Source organism: Bufo gargarizans, chromosome 6 (assembly GCF_014858855.1).
Source record: "Bufo gargarizans isolate SCDJY-AF-19 chromosome 6, ASM1485885v1, whole genome shotgun sequence".
NCBI lineage: Eukaryota > Metazoa > Chordata > Amphibia > Anura > Bufonidae > Bufo > Bufo gargarizans.
Genome location: NC_058085.1, coordinates 332651953 through 332665984, shown reverse-complemented (window position 1 = coordinate 332665984; position 14032 = coordinate 332651953). Strand labels below are relative to the sequence as shown.

Genomic DNA, 14032 nt, shown 5'->3' with positions numbered 1-14032 from the left:
AAATTGCTTGCATTTGTCTGAGGGGTTTTTTTTTTCTTCCTTTTTCCAGCCCCATGCATATCTGGAGAAAGTGTTGCTGTCATGAATTCTTGATGCATGTCAAAGTTTTCTTCTCCTTTACTGAAATGAAGCTGTGCAGTGAAGCGGTGGTTGTTGAATTGTGCCTGTGAAAACCTCCAAGAAAATTAAAACTTTTTTTTTCTTTTTATTAAATTTTTATTTTATTTTTTTTGTAATATATTTTACTTTTTGTTTTTATTTTATTTATTTTTTAATCTCATTAAATATTTTCAATATAGATTATTCTATTTAAATGTATTATTCAAAGAAGAAAGAGAACATAGTAGATCAGGTTTCATTCAAATAATTTACATCTTCCGGTATTGTAGACCTAATGATTTCTCAGCTATGGTTGAACATATGCAATTTTTAGAATGTAACAAGTTTAGTGTGATGTTACTATGTATTTGTCGTATAGAGATGATGGAGTTCCTGAAGTTAATTATTAAAGGGATTTTCCCATCTCAAACAATGGGGGCATATTGCTAGGATATGCCCCCATTGTCTGATAGGTGCGAGAACAGAGCGGGGAGAGCGCTTGGTGGTGACCGGACCCCGGAAACCTGGCGTCCTCTGGCCAACACCAAGCGCTCTCCCTATAGTAGTGAATAGGAGCGCACCGCACTTGTGCAGCCACCGCTAGCACTTATTTCTATGGGGCCGACCGCAATAGCCCCGAGCCATTGATCGGCTGTTTTTGACGGCCCCATAGAAATGAATGGAGGGCGGCTGCTCGTGCGCAGTACGCCCTCCATAACTTTCAGGGCTCGGGTCCCAGAGGGGGGGCCGGCACCTATCAGACAATCCTAGTGATATGCCCCCATTGTCTGAGATGGGAAAACCCCTTTAAGTACCACAGCGTTGCATGTGTCTTCTGTTGAAATTAGTATTTGGGGAATATATCGCCTTATGGAGAGCGCCTAAACAACTTGATGACCCTTCGGTTGAAATTAGTGAAATGTTTTTGGTAAGGGACTGGTGAAAGATTTGGAGGGAGTGGTGAAGGTCTGGCTTGAAGGAATTCTGTAAGATGAAGCTAGTGGCAGTGATTCATAGCGCGTGTACCAAGGTACATATTTAAATATCTGGTAATATCCGTTGCAGGTTGTTTTGCGATGCGACTGGATTGTTCTTTCGTAATAATTATAAAAAAGAGGCGGCCCACGTTCTGGAAGGAGCTGTCTCTGATGATGGGACAACCCCGTTAATATTTTATCACAATGTAAAATGAATAGTTTTTTACTTATTCCTGCTTAGATCTGGAGCATTATTTCTCCTTCTCTAGTGAAAGTCAGTGCTGACAGGGAAGCACAAAAAAGCTGAATCTCAGTTATGGCAGCAGAAGGAACTGCTGATCAGGTTGTTAAATACGGTTTATCTTCAAAAAGAAAACGATAAAAACAATAATAAAATGCAGCTTTAATTGCAAAAACATTTAAAGTGGTTTCTGGGAATTTAATAAAGTTGCCAGCAGTAAATGGTATAAAATGCTAAAAAAAAACAATTACTTAGGCTATTTCCACATTAGCGTTTTCAATTCCGCTATTGAGATCCGTCATACAATCTCCATAGCGGTAGAAAACGCTTCAGTTTTGTCCCCATTCATTGTCAATGGGGGCAGAACTGAACAAAATGGTTTGCACCAAAATGCATTCCGTTCCGTTTGGTTGCGCTCCCATCGCGGACAGAAAAACGCTGCAAGCAGCGTTTTTTTCTGTCCGCATTGTGGTGCGGAGCAAGACGGATCCGTCCTGACACACAATGCAAGTCAATAGGGACGGATCCGTTTTCTCTGACGCAATAGAAAACTGATCCGTCCCCTATTGACTTTCAATGGTGTTCAAGACGGATCCGTCGTGGCTATAGAAGACATAATACAACCGGCTCCGTTCATGACTGGTGCTTGCGGTTATATTATTGTAACGGAAGCGTTTTTGCAGATCCATGACTGATCCACAAAAAACGCTAATGTGACCGTAGCCTTACCTGTTAAATCTGCAGCTTTTTCGGTGGTCCCCTTGTCCTGGAGCCATGATACCACATATATCATTCACCTGATCACTGCAGCCAATCGCTGGCCTCAGTAGTGATTCTTGCATGTATTGCATGTGACAGTTGAGGTCAGTGATTGGTTGCAGTGATCACATGAATTATTATTTATTATAAGCGCCATTCATTCCATGGCGCTGTAGACATACATGATACAGACTATTGCAATAAATATGAACAAGACGAGTTACAATGATGTCTGCGACATCTTTGCTACAGAACCATCAGGGACCACCGGAGTGGGAGGTGGTTAATTTAAAAGGTTAATTTAAAAAAAAAATTGCCACATGCACATGACTGTATCCGTTCTGCGGTCCACAAAATATGGATGCGATCCGTGTACCGTTCTTCTTTTTCTTTGCAGACACATTGACTCCAGTGTGTCCATGGTCCGCATTTATCTTTGTGTAGTGCAACGGACATGTGGATGCAGAACACGGATGACCCGTGTCTTTCTGCATCCGTGTGTCCGTTCTGCAAAATAATAGAACGTGTCCTATACTTGGTGGTAAAATACAGACAGTGGACCCATTGAAGTCAATAGGTCCACAGAAAATGCGGATGGTATCCATATTTTGCTGATCTGCAATTTGTCAACCACAAAATGAGGATTTATTGATGTATAACTGTATTTGGATACTCGTGTATAAAGGGGGGAAATTTCTGTCCAAGATATTCAGACATGCCGAAATGATAAAATCCATAAGCTGCAGCAGTTGGCCTTCTTGTTTCTGGCAGTTTCCATGGAATTTATTTTTATGTGCTATAAAAAAAATATATTAATAAATTAGTATGACACAAAGCAATGTACTCTGAAGATGCTGGATTGTACATTTGTGTGACCAATGGTGGAGCTTCACTTTAAATCTACCTGCAATGGTCTTGCCGTATTTTATTTACGGTATTTTTTCTTCTAAGCCCTTACATGCTACATTTAGATGAAATTGTTCCTTTAAACCTCCTCCAGATTCTAGAGCGCCATTAGAAAATTTGCCTTTCTGAGCGCTCTGCATGATGCATTGGGATACTTTTCTATACAGCGGACACTGTTACCAGTTAACCTCCTGCTCACCCTTTGTAGAATGAATCATGCCATCTTGCCGCGTATTGTTGTGATGTATCCCTTGTAACGTTTACCAATGGATGCCCTCACAGGGACGACTTATGACTTCTTCATGTGATAACATTTATAAAATCCTTAGCTGCAGCCATAAAGCGAGCCATTCTAATTTATCACGGCTTTATGTATTCATATTGGTTATAACCCGTCTGTCGTTCCTGCTCAGTCTTTACATTACGGCTCTTGGGTGATCTTGATTCTGCAGCTCTCCAGGTGAGGCGCGCTCTACACTTGGCGAGGACTGTTACCTGCGGCTGTCTCCTCCATTGACAGATCGGGGATATAGCTTATGTGAAAACACGTTGGGGGGGGAATATTTGAAGTCAGTTTTGCTTGAGTGTATGTTGGAGTACTTTATGCCACATTTATCAAATGTCTTATGGTGTTTGATAAATTTGTCTTACCCTTGAAGGGATTGTCTGGATAGGTCAAAAATATCGGATCAGCACGGGTCCGGCACCCCCGCCGATCATCTGTATGAGGAGACAGCGCAGGCAGTGCGCACGTGCCGTCTCCTGTCTTTCTTTTCACCGCTGCTGTCTATGGCAAAGACCATAGACCACAGCAGCGGACAGGAAGGGAGACTGCATGTGCGAACATACAGCTTATCGGGGGGGGTGCCGGGTGTCTGACCTGTGCTGATCTGATATTGATGACCTATACTGAGGTCTATACTGAGGTCATCAATAGTAAAAGCCCGGACAACCCCTTTAAACCTAACACTTTTGACTAGAGAAGCTCCTCCAGTTTTCCTACCCCACCCTCCCACTAGAGTCAGATTGCGTTTTCTTTTTTTTTTGTGACTTTAAAAAAAATTCTGGAGTGAAACTCAGGCTTATTATGCCCACTTTTCCACCCATACTTCAAAACTGGAGTGAGTGTGAGTTGAAAGCCTTATTTTGCAACTTTTTGAAACAGAATTCTGGAGTGAAGGCTTGATAAATCAGGGCCAATGTCGGTCTTCCTCCGAGGTGTAGATCTGTGGGGTGCAGCAGTAGCAGTTGCATACGGGCACAGACACCAGTGTTACAGACGTCACATGGTAGGTCGGGGCCCAGAAACTTCATGGTACTGCTCTGTTATAATGGGGCATGAAGCCAAAACAAAACCGGATATGAATTTAGACACTTTATTCCTGTTGTCATACCTAATTATCAGATAAAATATTAGAATTTTATGGTTCTACCTCCTCTCCTGCACCTTGGTCCTCTGCCTGTCCGGGATCTCGCACTACTCCGCTCTTCCTTTCCGGGAGGAGCTAAGTGTGCAGACAGCTAGCGCATGCGCACTTCGTTTGCTGAGGCTACTGCCAGGAGACTGAACGGGTACCGAAGAGCAGATCGAGGGCGCATGCGCGAGATTGCGGCGCACCAGAACAATGTCATCATCAATGAAAGGAGTGAATAATTTGCAGTGGGGCGGTGCAGGGCTCCAAGAGAATGGGCGCGGCTGGGCTCCAACGGCCAGAGGGACAGCCCCTTGGGCTCCTTAGAGAGGTAATTTGCATATGAATAAAAGCAATATAATATATTTTTTTACAGAAATGACAAGACATGGCAGTAAGACTAGTATATTTTAAACTAAATCAGGGAGATGTGTTAATGTGAAAAGCTCTGTTGCTACAATCCTGATCACAGAATCCCTTTAATGATAGCGTTTTTGGTAAGTGGCTCCATTTTCATATGGCCACACATTTCTACACAAAACGTCCTAGTTGGGCAGTGTCTGCATGCCCCATAGGTATCCACAAGTTAAAGGGAACCTGTCACCGGTATTTTGTGTATAGAGCTGGGGACATGGGTTGCTAGATGGCCGCTAGCACAACCGCAATACCCAGTCCCCATAGCTCTGTGTGCTTTTATTGTGTAAAAAAAAACTGATTTGATACATATGCAAATTAACCTGAGATGAGTCCTGTATGTGAGATGAGTCAGGGACAGGACTCATCTCAGGTTAATTTGCATATGTATCAAATCGGTTTTTTTTATACAATAAAAGCACACAGAGCTATGGGGACTGGATATTGCGGATGTGCTAGCGGCCATCTAGCAGCCCCTGTCCCCAGCTATATACACACAATACCGGTGACAGGTTCCCTTTAAGGGTATGTGCACGCAACGGATTTTGAAAATCCTGCCTCGAAAATTCAGTGCAGAATCCGCTTGTCTTTTTTTAGTGCATTTTTTATGCAGTTTTTCAATGCATTTTTTTACCAATGGATGTGCACTTCAATACAAAACTTTATTTTCAGATCTATGCTAAAAACCACAGAGAAACCACGCATAAAACACATGGATACATACAGAGCGGTTCTTTTTTTTTGTGGTGTTTTTTAGCCAAGACAAGGCGTGCTGCTACTTTCTATTGAAATGAATGGGAGCCATGTTGAGGCATTTTTTGGAGTTGGTTTTGAGGCAGAAACACCTCAAAATCAGCGGCAGAAAACTCATTGTGAAGTTTGTGAACTGTCCCCAAAGGTGTCCATACACCTTAGATAACGGTTATGCTGACAGCCACTGTGCTCCGCCAGCAATCCATAGCTGGAAGGCTGAGGGCTGGCTTTCTGTGCCTTCAGGGCAAAGTATGATCTTCGTCAGCGAGGTGAAACTTATCATTTTTATGAAATCCCTAAATGTGTAAAAGTAATGTAATTGATCTTTAATTAACTGATTTCTTTTTGTTTCTGGCCTGTTTTATTTTTTTTCCGACTCCATCATTTCTGACTTGTGATATCCATTTAGTTAACAAGCCGTAAGTAGCAGTTCTTTGGCAAGAAGTGTCAATTTAAAAAAATGACTTTGGGGAAAAATTAGCTGCACATACCTTCCTTGAAAAATCAATTTGTTTAAAAAGCAATCCGTCACGCCTTTCTGCCACTTCACCAACATTCATTATTTTTATGTTAGCTGTAAATGACCTTGAGCAATGCCAAAAATCAAAATGAATTACTGAAATTGGCAAAGGCCAAAATATCTTTGTTTAAAGTTTGTCTTCTGAATTGTGGTACGAACCTACCAGGAATGGTTAGAACTTTTGGAGAGAAATGTACTGATGTCCCAGGACCGGTTTTGAAGTCTATATGACATTGGTTCTAGTTAAACTTGAGATATATTTCAGCATTGCTTTCCTTTCAGTCATTCTGCAGTATATCAACTTTCCAAAGAATCCCTCGTCCCCATTCTTGGTTATCCATTTACTACTGTAATTACACATGGGTGCTTGACGCTCATGCAGGTGCCACATGCGAAGAGGACTATTCTTGGAATTATCTCAACGTATAGGATCCATTGCAGTTGACGTCCTGAGTAGCTGTTCTCGGGTTAGGTTCCCACGTTGAGTTCCACCACGTATCCCACAGCAGAAACCAATATGTTTCTCCCAAGGGTTTTCATTTTAAATGGTGCTGACCTGATCGGTCTAGCTCCATTGAGTAGCGCTAAACCACAAGCAAGCTCCCACCGCAGCTTTCCGAGATGTCCACATTGTAACCGCGCCAAGGATGGACAGACTTGTACGTTCTTGACAGTCTGGAAAAAACGCACATAAAAAATTTGCCCGGCAGCATGGGCTCCCATTGAATGTATTGGGAGGAGGTTTTCAGTGCTGAATCCGAGCTGAAACCCATGTCGAAAAATGAGTTGTGTGAATCTACCCCTGGGTTGTTCTCGCACACAGAGACCCTGATTTACTAATGTCTCTGCTCCAAAATTCTGTTTAAAAATAAAGTGTGACTATTTGGCGCATCTAGGGTTTCTACGCTTTTTTTCTGACATGCTAGGCAGAGTTTAGCGGACTGTGGTCAGATTGTAGTGTGAATGGGGTTGTGATAAATCTGGAGCAGATCTGGACAGCTGGTCTAAGCTTACACCATCCTTACGATTAGTCAATCTGGGTCAGTTTTCTTTCCTGCAGTTTTGTGAGCCTAAAAGTTTTGGCAACACTGTGATATGTGTTGGGCAACATTTCAAGTAATGTTTGCCACAGTCGCAGAAAATCTAGACATGCGGGCGACTTTTACTCTATTGATTTTAATGTCACACCCAACTCCCTTGTGATTTGCTTGTGTTTTCACAGCAAAATCGCAGTTCTAAAATAGTCAAGTGACAACAAGTTGCAGACAAGTCGCACTTATTTTTGTGTTGAGCGACGCATGACACCATGTAGCCAAACGATTAGCCAGAAGTCGATTCAACAGAATTGGGAACTGTTAAGGAAGGACTTACACTAATTCTTCCTGCTAGATTAACCTTTGGCAAAAAATAAATAAAAAAAATCTGCATGAAAAACTGCAATGCGATTTTTCCAAAAAAATGCTGCATGCGAAACGACCCTGAGGGTGAATCCACATGCAAGAGCGATTGCAGATTTTTTTTGTGATCAGAATGGGGCTTGCAGATTTCCACATGCTTGCCACCAAAACAATTCCATTCCGATAAATGGAACAGATTTTCAGTTGCAGATAAAAAAAAATTTATTTTTTTTTTACAAATCTGCCACTTGTGAATTTACCCTTAGGGCTCTTTCACACGAGTGGATGCGTGCGGGGAATAAGTTGCGTGAAAGACAGCCAAGCCCCGTTCCGGACAGCAGAGACACGGAGCATTAACATGATTGATAACGCTCTGTGCCTCTCTGTGATCTTTTTACTACAAAATCACGGTGACAACTTTATCTCACTGTGATTTTGTAGTAAAACCCCCTTGACTGTGACCTCCACAGCGCTCCGCCCCTTAACAGTGACCTACAACATTGAAGAAGGCTGCGGAATCCAGGAATACGTGAAATAGCTTCGAGCTTCTATTGGCCAATACTGATCATGTGATGGTGTCATATTAGTTTTTTTGGGAATTTCTCAAGAACAGTCCGTCCTAGAGAGCTGAGACCTTTATGAAAACCTTCCCAGACACCCGATCACCTGATGTACCTATGTGCCAAATTTTGTGTCCATTGGTTCAGACGTTGGAATAGACATTGATTTTTATAATATAGATGGATAAGAGGGTTGGATGGCTAGATTGATTTATATACATACCGGTATATATAATTATTTAACATGGCATATTTTGCGTTTAACAACCTCCGGACCGCCTAACGCAGATCTGCGGTCCGGAGGCGGCAGCTCTGCGCAGAGTCACGCATATATGCGTCATCTCGCGAGAGCCGTGATTTCCTGTGAACGCGCGCACACAGGCGCGCGCGTTCACAGGATCGTAAGGTAAGCGAGTGGATCTCCAGCCTGCCAGCGGCGATCGTTCGCTGGCAGGCTGGAGATGTGATTTTTTTTAACCCCTAACAGGTATATTAGACGCTGTTTTGATGACAGCGTCTAATATACCTGCTACCTGGTCCTCTGGTGGTCCCTTTTGTTTGGATCGACCACCAGAGGACACAGGTAGCTCAGTAAAGTACCACAAAACACCACTACACTACACTACACTACACTACACTACACTCCTGTCACTTATTAACCCCTTATGAACCCCTGATCACCCCATATAGACTCCCTGATCACCCCCCTGTCATTGATCACCCCCCTGTCATTGATCACCCCCCTGTAAGGCTCCATTCAGACGTCCGTATGATTTTTACGGATACATGGATCGGATCCACAAAACACGTACGGACGTCTGAATGGAGCCTTACAGGGGGGTGATCAATGACAGGGAGGTGATCACCCATATAGATACCCTGATCACCCCCCTGTCATTGATCACCCCCCTGTAAGGCTCCATTCAGACGTCCGTATGATTTTTACGGATCCAAGGATACATGGATCGGATCCGCAAAACACGTACGGACGTCTGAATGGAGCCTTACAGGGGGGTGATCAATTACAGGCGGGTGATCACCCGTATAGATTCCCTGATCACCCCCCTGTCATTGATCACCCCCCTGTAAGGCTCCATTCAGACGTCCGTATGATTTTTACGGATCCACGGATACATGGATCGGATCCGCAAAACACATACGGACGTCTGAATGGAGCCTTACAGGGGGGTGATCACCTCATATACACTCCCTGATCACCCCCTGTCATTGATCACCCCCCTGTCATTGATCACCCCCCTGTAAGGCTCCATTCAGACATCCGTATGATTTTTACGGATCCACGGATACATGGATCGGATCCGCAAAACACATACGGACGTCTGAATGGAGCCTTACAGGGGGGTGATCAATGGCAGGGAGGTGATCACCCATATAGATTCCCTGATCACCCCCCTGTCATTGATCACCGCCCTGTAAGGCTCCATTCAGACGTCCGTATGATTTTTACGGATCCACGGATACATGGATCGGATCCGCAAAACACATACGGACGTCTGAATGGAGCCTTACAGAGGGGTGATCAATGACAGGGGGGTGATCACCTCATATACACTCCCTGATCACCCCCTGTCATTGATCACCCCCCTGTCATTGATCACCCCCCTGTAAGGCTCCATTCAGACGTCCGTATGTGTTTTGCGGATCCGATCCATGTATCCGTGGATCCGTAAAAATCATACGGACGTCTGAATTGAGCCTAACAGGGGGGTGATCAGGGAGTCTATATAGGTGATCACCCCCCTGTCATTGATCACCCCCCTGTAAGGCTCCATTCAGACATTTTTTTTGCCCAAGTTAGCGGAAATTGTTTATTTTATTTTATTTTTTTTTCTTACAAAGTCTCATATTCCACATATTCCACGTCCGAATGTGTTTTGCGGATCCGATCCATGTATCCGCGGATCCGTAAAAATCATACGGACGTCTGAATGGAGCCTTACAGGGGGGTGATTAATGACAGGGGGGTGATCAATGACAGGGGGTGATCAGGGAGTGTATATGAGGTGATCACCCCCCTGTCATTGATCACCCCCCTGTAAGGCTCCATTCAGACGTCCGTATGTGTTTTGCGGATCCGATCCATGTATCCGTGGATCCGTAAAAATCATACGGACGTCTGAATGGAGCCTTACAGGGGGGTGATCAATGACAGGGGGGTGATCAGGGAGTCTATATAGGTGATCACCCCCCTGTCATTGATCACCCCCCTGTAAGGCTCCATTCAGACATTTTTTTGCCCAAGTTAGCGGAAATTGTTTTTTTTTTTTTTTTTCTTACAAAGTCTCATATTCCACTAACTTGTATCAAAAAAAAAAAATCTCACATGAACTCGCCATACCCCTCACGGAATCCAAATGCGTAAATTTTTTTAGACATTTATATTCCAGACTTCTTCTCACGCTTTAGGGCCCCATAAAATGGCAGGGCAGTATAAATACCCCACATGTGACCCCATTTCGGAAAGAAGACACCCCAAGGTATTCTGTGAGGGGCATATTGAGTCCATGAAAGATTGAAATTTTTGTCCCAAGTTAGCGGCAATGGAGACTTTGTGAGAAAATACAAAAAAAAAATCTATTTCCGCTAACTTGTGCCAAAAAATAAATAAAAAATTCGATGAACTCGCCATGCCCCTCATTGAATACCTTGGGGTGTCTTCTTTCCAAAATGGGGTCACATGTGGGGTATTTATACTGCCCTGGTATTTTAGGGGCCCGAAATCGTGAGAAGAAGTCTGGGATCCAAATGTCTAAAAATGCCCTCCTAAAAGGAATTTGGGCCGCTTTGCGCATCTACACTGCAAAAAAGTGTCACACATATTGTATCGCCGTACTCAGGAGAAGTTGGGGAATGTGTTTTGGGGTGTCATTTTACATATACCCATGCTGGGTGAGATAAATATCTTGGTCAAATGCCAACTTTGTATAAAAAAATGGGAAAAGTTGTCTTTTCCCAAGATATTTCTCTCACCCAGCATGGGTATATGTAAAATGACACCCCAAAACACATTCCCCAACTTCTCCTGAGTATGGCGATACCACATGTGTGACACTTTTTTGCCGCCTAGGTGGGCAAAGGGGCACACATTCCAAAGAGCACCTTTAGGATTTTACAGGTCATTTTTTACACATTTTGATTTCAAACTACTTCGCACACATTAGGGCCCCTAGAATGCCAGGGCAGTATAACTACCCCACAAGTGACCTCATTTTGGAAAGAAGACACCCCAAGGTATTCCGTGAGGGGCATGGCGAGTTCCTAGAATTTTTTATTTTTTGTCACAAGTTAGCGGAAAATGATGATTTTTATTTATTTTTTTCTTTTCTTACAAAGTCTCATATTCCACTAACTTGTGACAAAAAATAAAAAATTCTAGGAACTCGCCATGCCCCTCACGGAATACCCTGGGGTGTCTTCTTTCCAAAATGGGGTCCTTTGTGGGGTAGTTAAACTGCCCTGGCATTTTAGGGGCCCATATGCGTGAGAAGTAGTTTGCAATCAAAATCTGTAAAAAATGACCGGTGAAATCCGAAAGGTGCTCTTTGGAATGTGTGCCCCTTTGCCCACCTAGGCTGCAAAAAAGTGTCACACATCTGGTATCGCCGTACTCGGGAGAAGTTGGGGAATGTGTTTTGGGGTGTCATTTTACATATACCCATGCTGGGTGAGAAAAATATCTTGGCAAAAGACAACATTTCCCATTTTTTTATACTAAGTTGGCATTTGACCAAGATATTTCTCTCACCCAGCATGGGTATATGTAAAATGACACCCCAAAACACAGATTGAAGATCGTTGGAGCAGGTTATAAAACTTAGTTTACTGTATGTATAATGTGGACAGGGGGGATACTTAGATGATTGTAATACCCATTATAAGACCTGTACTGCCATATATATACCTCAATATGCTTATTGGCCCTGTCAGTGTCCCTTTAAGAATGCTGCTTATCCAGACAGGAAGGAATTAGAACACTGAAATAGCTGAAATTTTAACAATTGACAGAAGAGGATGATTAGAGGAGTTATTCTACGATTAATGTAAAAAAATGAACATCAGACATCATATACTACATGGCAATCTCTTTCTACAACCAGCCCTGTACCCCACACGGATGCAGATATCTCCCCATACATTGCTCCAATTCTCTGCTTGATATATTTCAAGGAGGCATGTCCTTTCTGCTGCAGCTCTCTCCCTATTACAGCTCAGGAGGCATGTCCTTTCTGCTGCAGCTCTCTCTATTACAGCTCAGGAGGCATGTCCTTTCTGCTGCAGCTCTCTCCCTATTACAGCTTAGAAGGCATGTCCTTTCTGCTGCAGCTCTCTCTATTACAGCTCAGAGGCATGTCCTTTCTGCTGCAGCTCTCTCCCTATTACAGCTTAGAAGGCATGTCCTTTCTGCTGCAGCTCTCCCTATTACAGCTCAGGAGGCATGTCCTTTCTGCTGCAGCTCTCTCCCTATTACAGCTCAGGAGGAATGTCCTTTCTGCTGCAGATCTCTCCCTATTACAGCTCAGGAGGCATGTCCTTTCTGCTGCAGCTCTCCCTATTACAGCTCAGGAGGCATGTCCTTTCTGCTGCAGCTCTCTCCCTATTACAGCTCAGGAGGCATGTCCTTTCTGCTGCAGATCTCTCCCTATTACAGCTCAGGAGGCATGTCCTTTCTGCTGCAGATCTCTCCCTATTACAGCTCAGGAGGCATGTCCTTTCTGCTGCAGATCTCTCCCTATTACAGCTCAGGAGGCATGTCCTTTCTGCTGCAGCTCTCTCCCTATCACAGCTCAGGGTGTGTGTCCTTTCTGCTGCAGCTCTCTCCCTATTACAGCTCAGGAGGCATGTCCTTTCTGCTGCAGATCTCTCCCTATTACAGCTCAGGAGGCATGTCCTTTCTGCTGCAGCTCTCTCCCTATTACAGCTCAGGAGGCATGTCCTTTCTGCTGCAGCTCTCTCCCTATTACAGCTCAGGAGGCATGTCCTTTCTGCTGCAGCTCTCTCCCTATCACAGCTCAGGGTATGTGTCCTTTCTGCTGCAGCTCTCTCCCTATTACAGCTCAGGAGGCATGTCCTTTCTGCTGCAGCTCTCTCCCTATTACAGCTCAGGAGGCATGTCCTTTCTGCTGCAGCTCTCTCCCTATTACAGCTCAGGAGGCATGTCCTTTCTGCTGCAGCTCTCTCCCTATTACAGCTCAGGAGGCATGTCCTTTCTGCTGCAGCTCTCTCCCTATTACAGCTCAGGAGGCATGTCCTTTCTGCTGCAGCTCTCTCCCTTTGTCACATTTTTTTTTTATATCCTTCAACTGGTAGCAGTTGAAGGATGGAACTGAGCATGTGTGACCACTTCAGCAATGTTAATGACAGAGAATAGAACCAACAGCAGGTGGCGCTATACAGATACATTTTATAGAATAGCTCAATGGTTATACCACAAATTTTAATGCATGCAGTTACAAAAGTATTCAGATCTGAGTTGTAATTTGAAAAATGTAGAATGTAGAGACATTCTCTTTACAGATCTTTTCATTTTCCTAATGTCTCAATGGAGTGGTTTCTGCAGCGGATATATTGATTTCTGATTAATAGGACAGCTGTACATATATCGACCATAACCCTGGTTTGTCGTGTTTAGTTGTTCAAGGTCCTATTTTATATTCGTGAAAAATGCTTTTGTATTTAGGCTTATACTCAATAAAAGCTAAATAGAGAATACTGTGACTGACATGGTTTCATTTTTCAGTATTACAGATCATCGATTTGAGAAGGTTCCCTACTTTGTTTTTGGAGATTTTAATTTTCGACTGGATTTAAAGTCAGTGGTAGAGGTAAGCCTGTCATGAGTTTCTGTATATGTGGTTTGTCTATTAAAAATCATGTACAAAAATGTTCCTGATCCTCCTGATTTCAGTCATTTGTGAAGAAATATAGAAAGTTTCCATTACAGTGATCTTCACCACCTCATGAGGCTCCTTCTAG

At 43.5% G+C, this 14032-nt stretch overlaps 1 protein-coding gene across 1 annotated transcript in view; it reads left to right on the top strand.

Annotated features, from left to right (window-relative positions):
- INPP5A (inositol polyphosphate-5-phosphatase A) overlaps positions 1-14032 on the top strand; it is a 448685-nt gene that overhangs the window by 304642 nt on the left and 130011 nt on the right. Inside the window, exon 9 of the mRNA XM_044296965.1 lies at positions 13797-13881. Within this exon, the coding sequence (XP_044152900.1) occupies positions 13797-13881 (85 nt within the window). The remainder of the gene's footprint in view (positions 1-13796; positions 13882-14032) is intronic.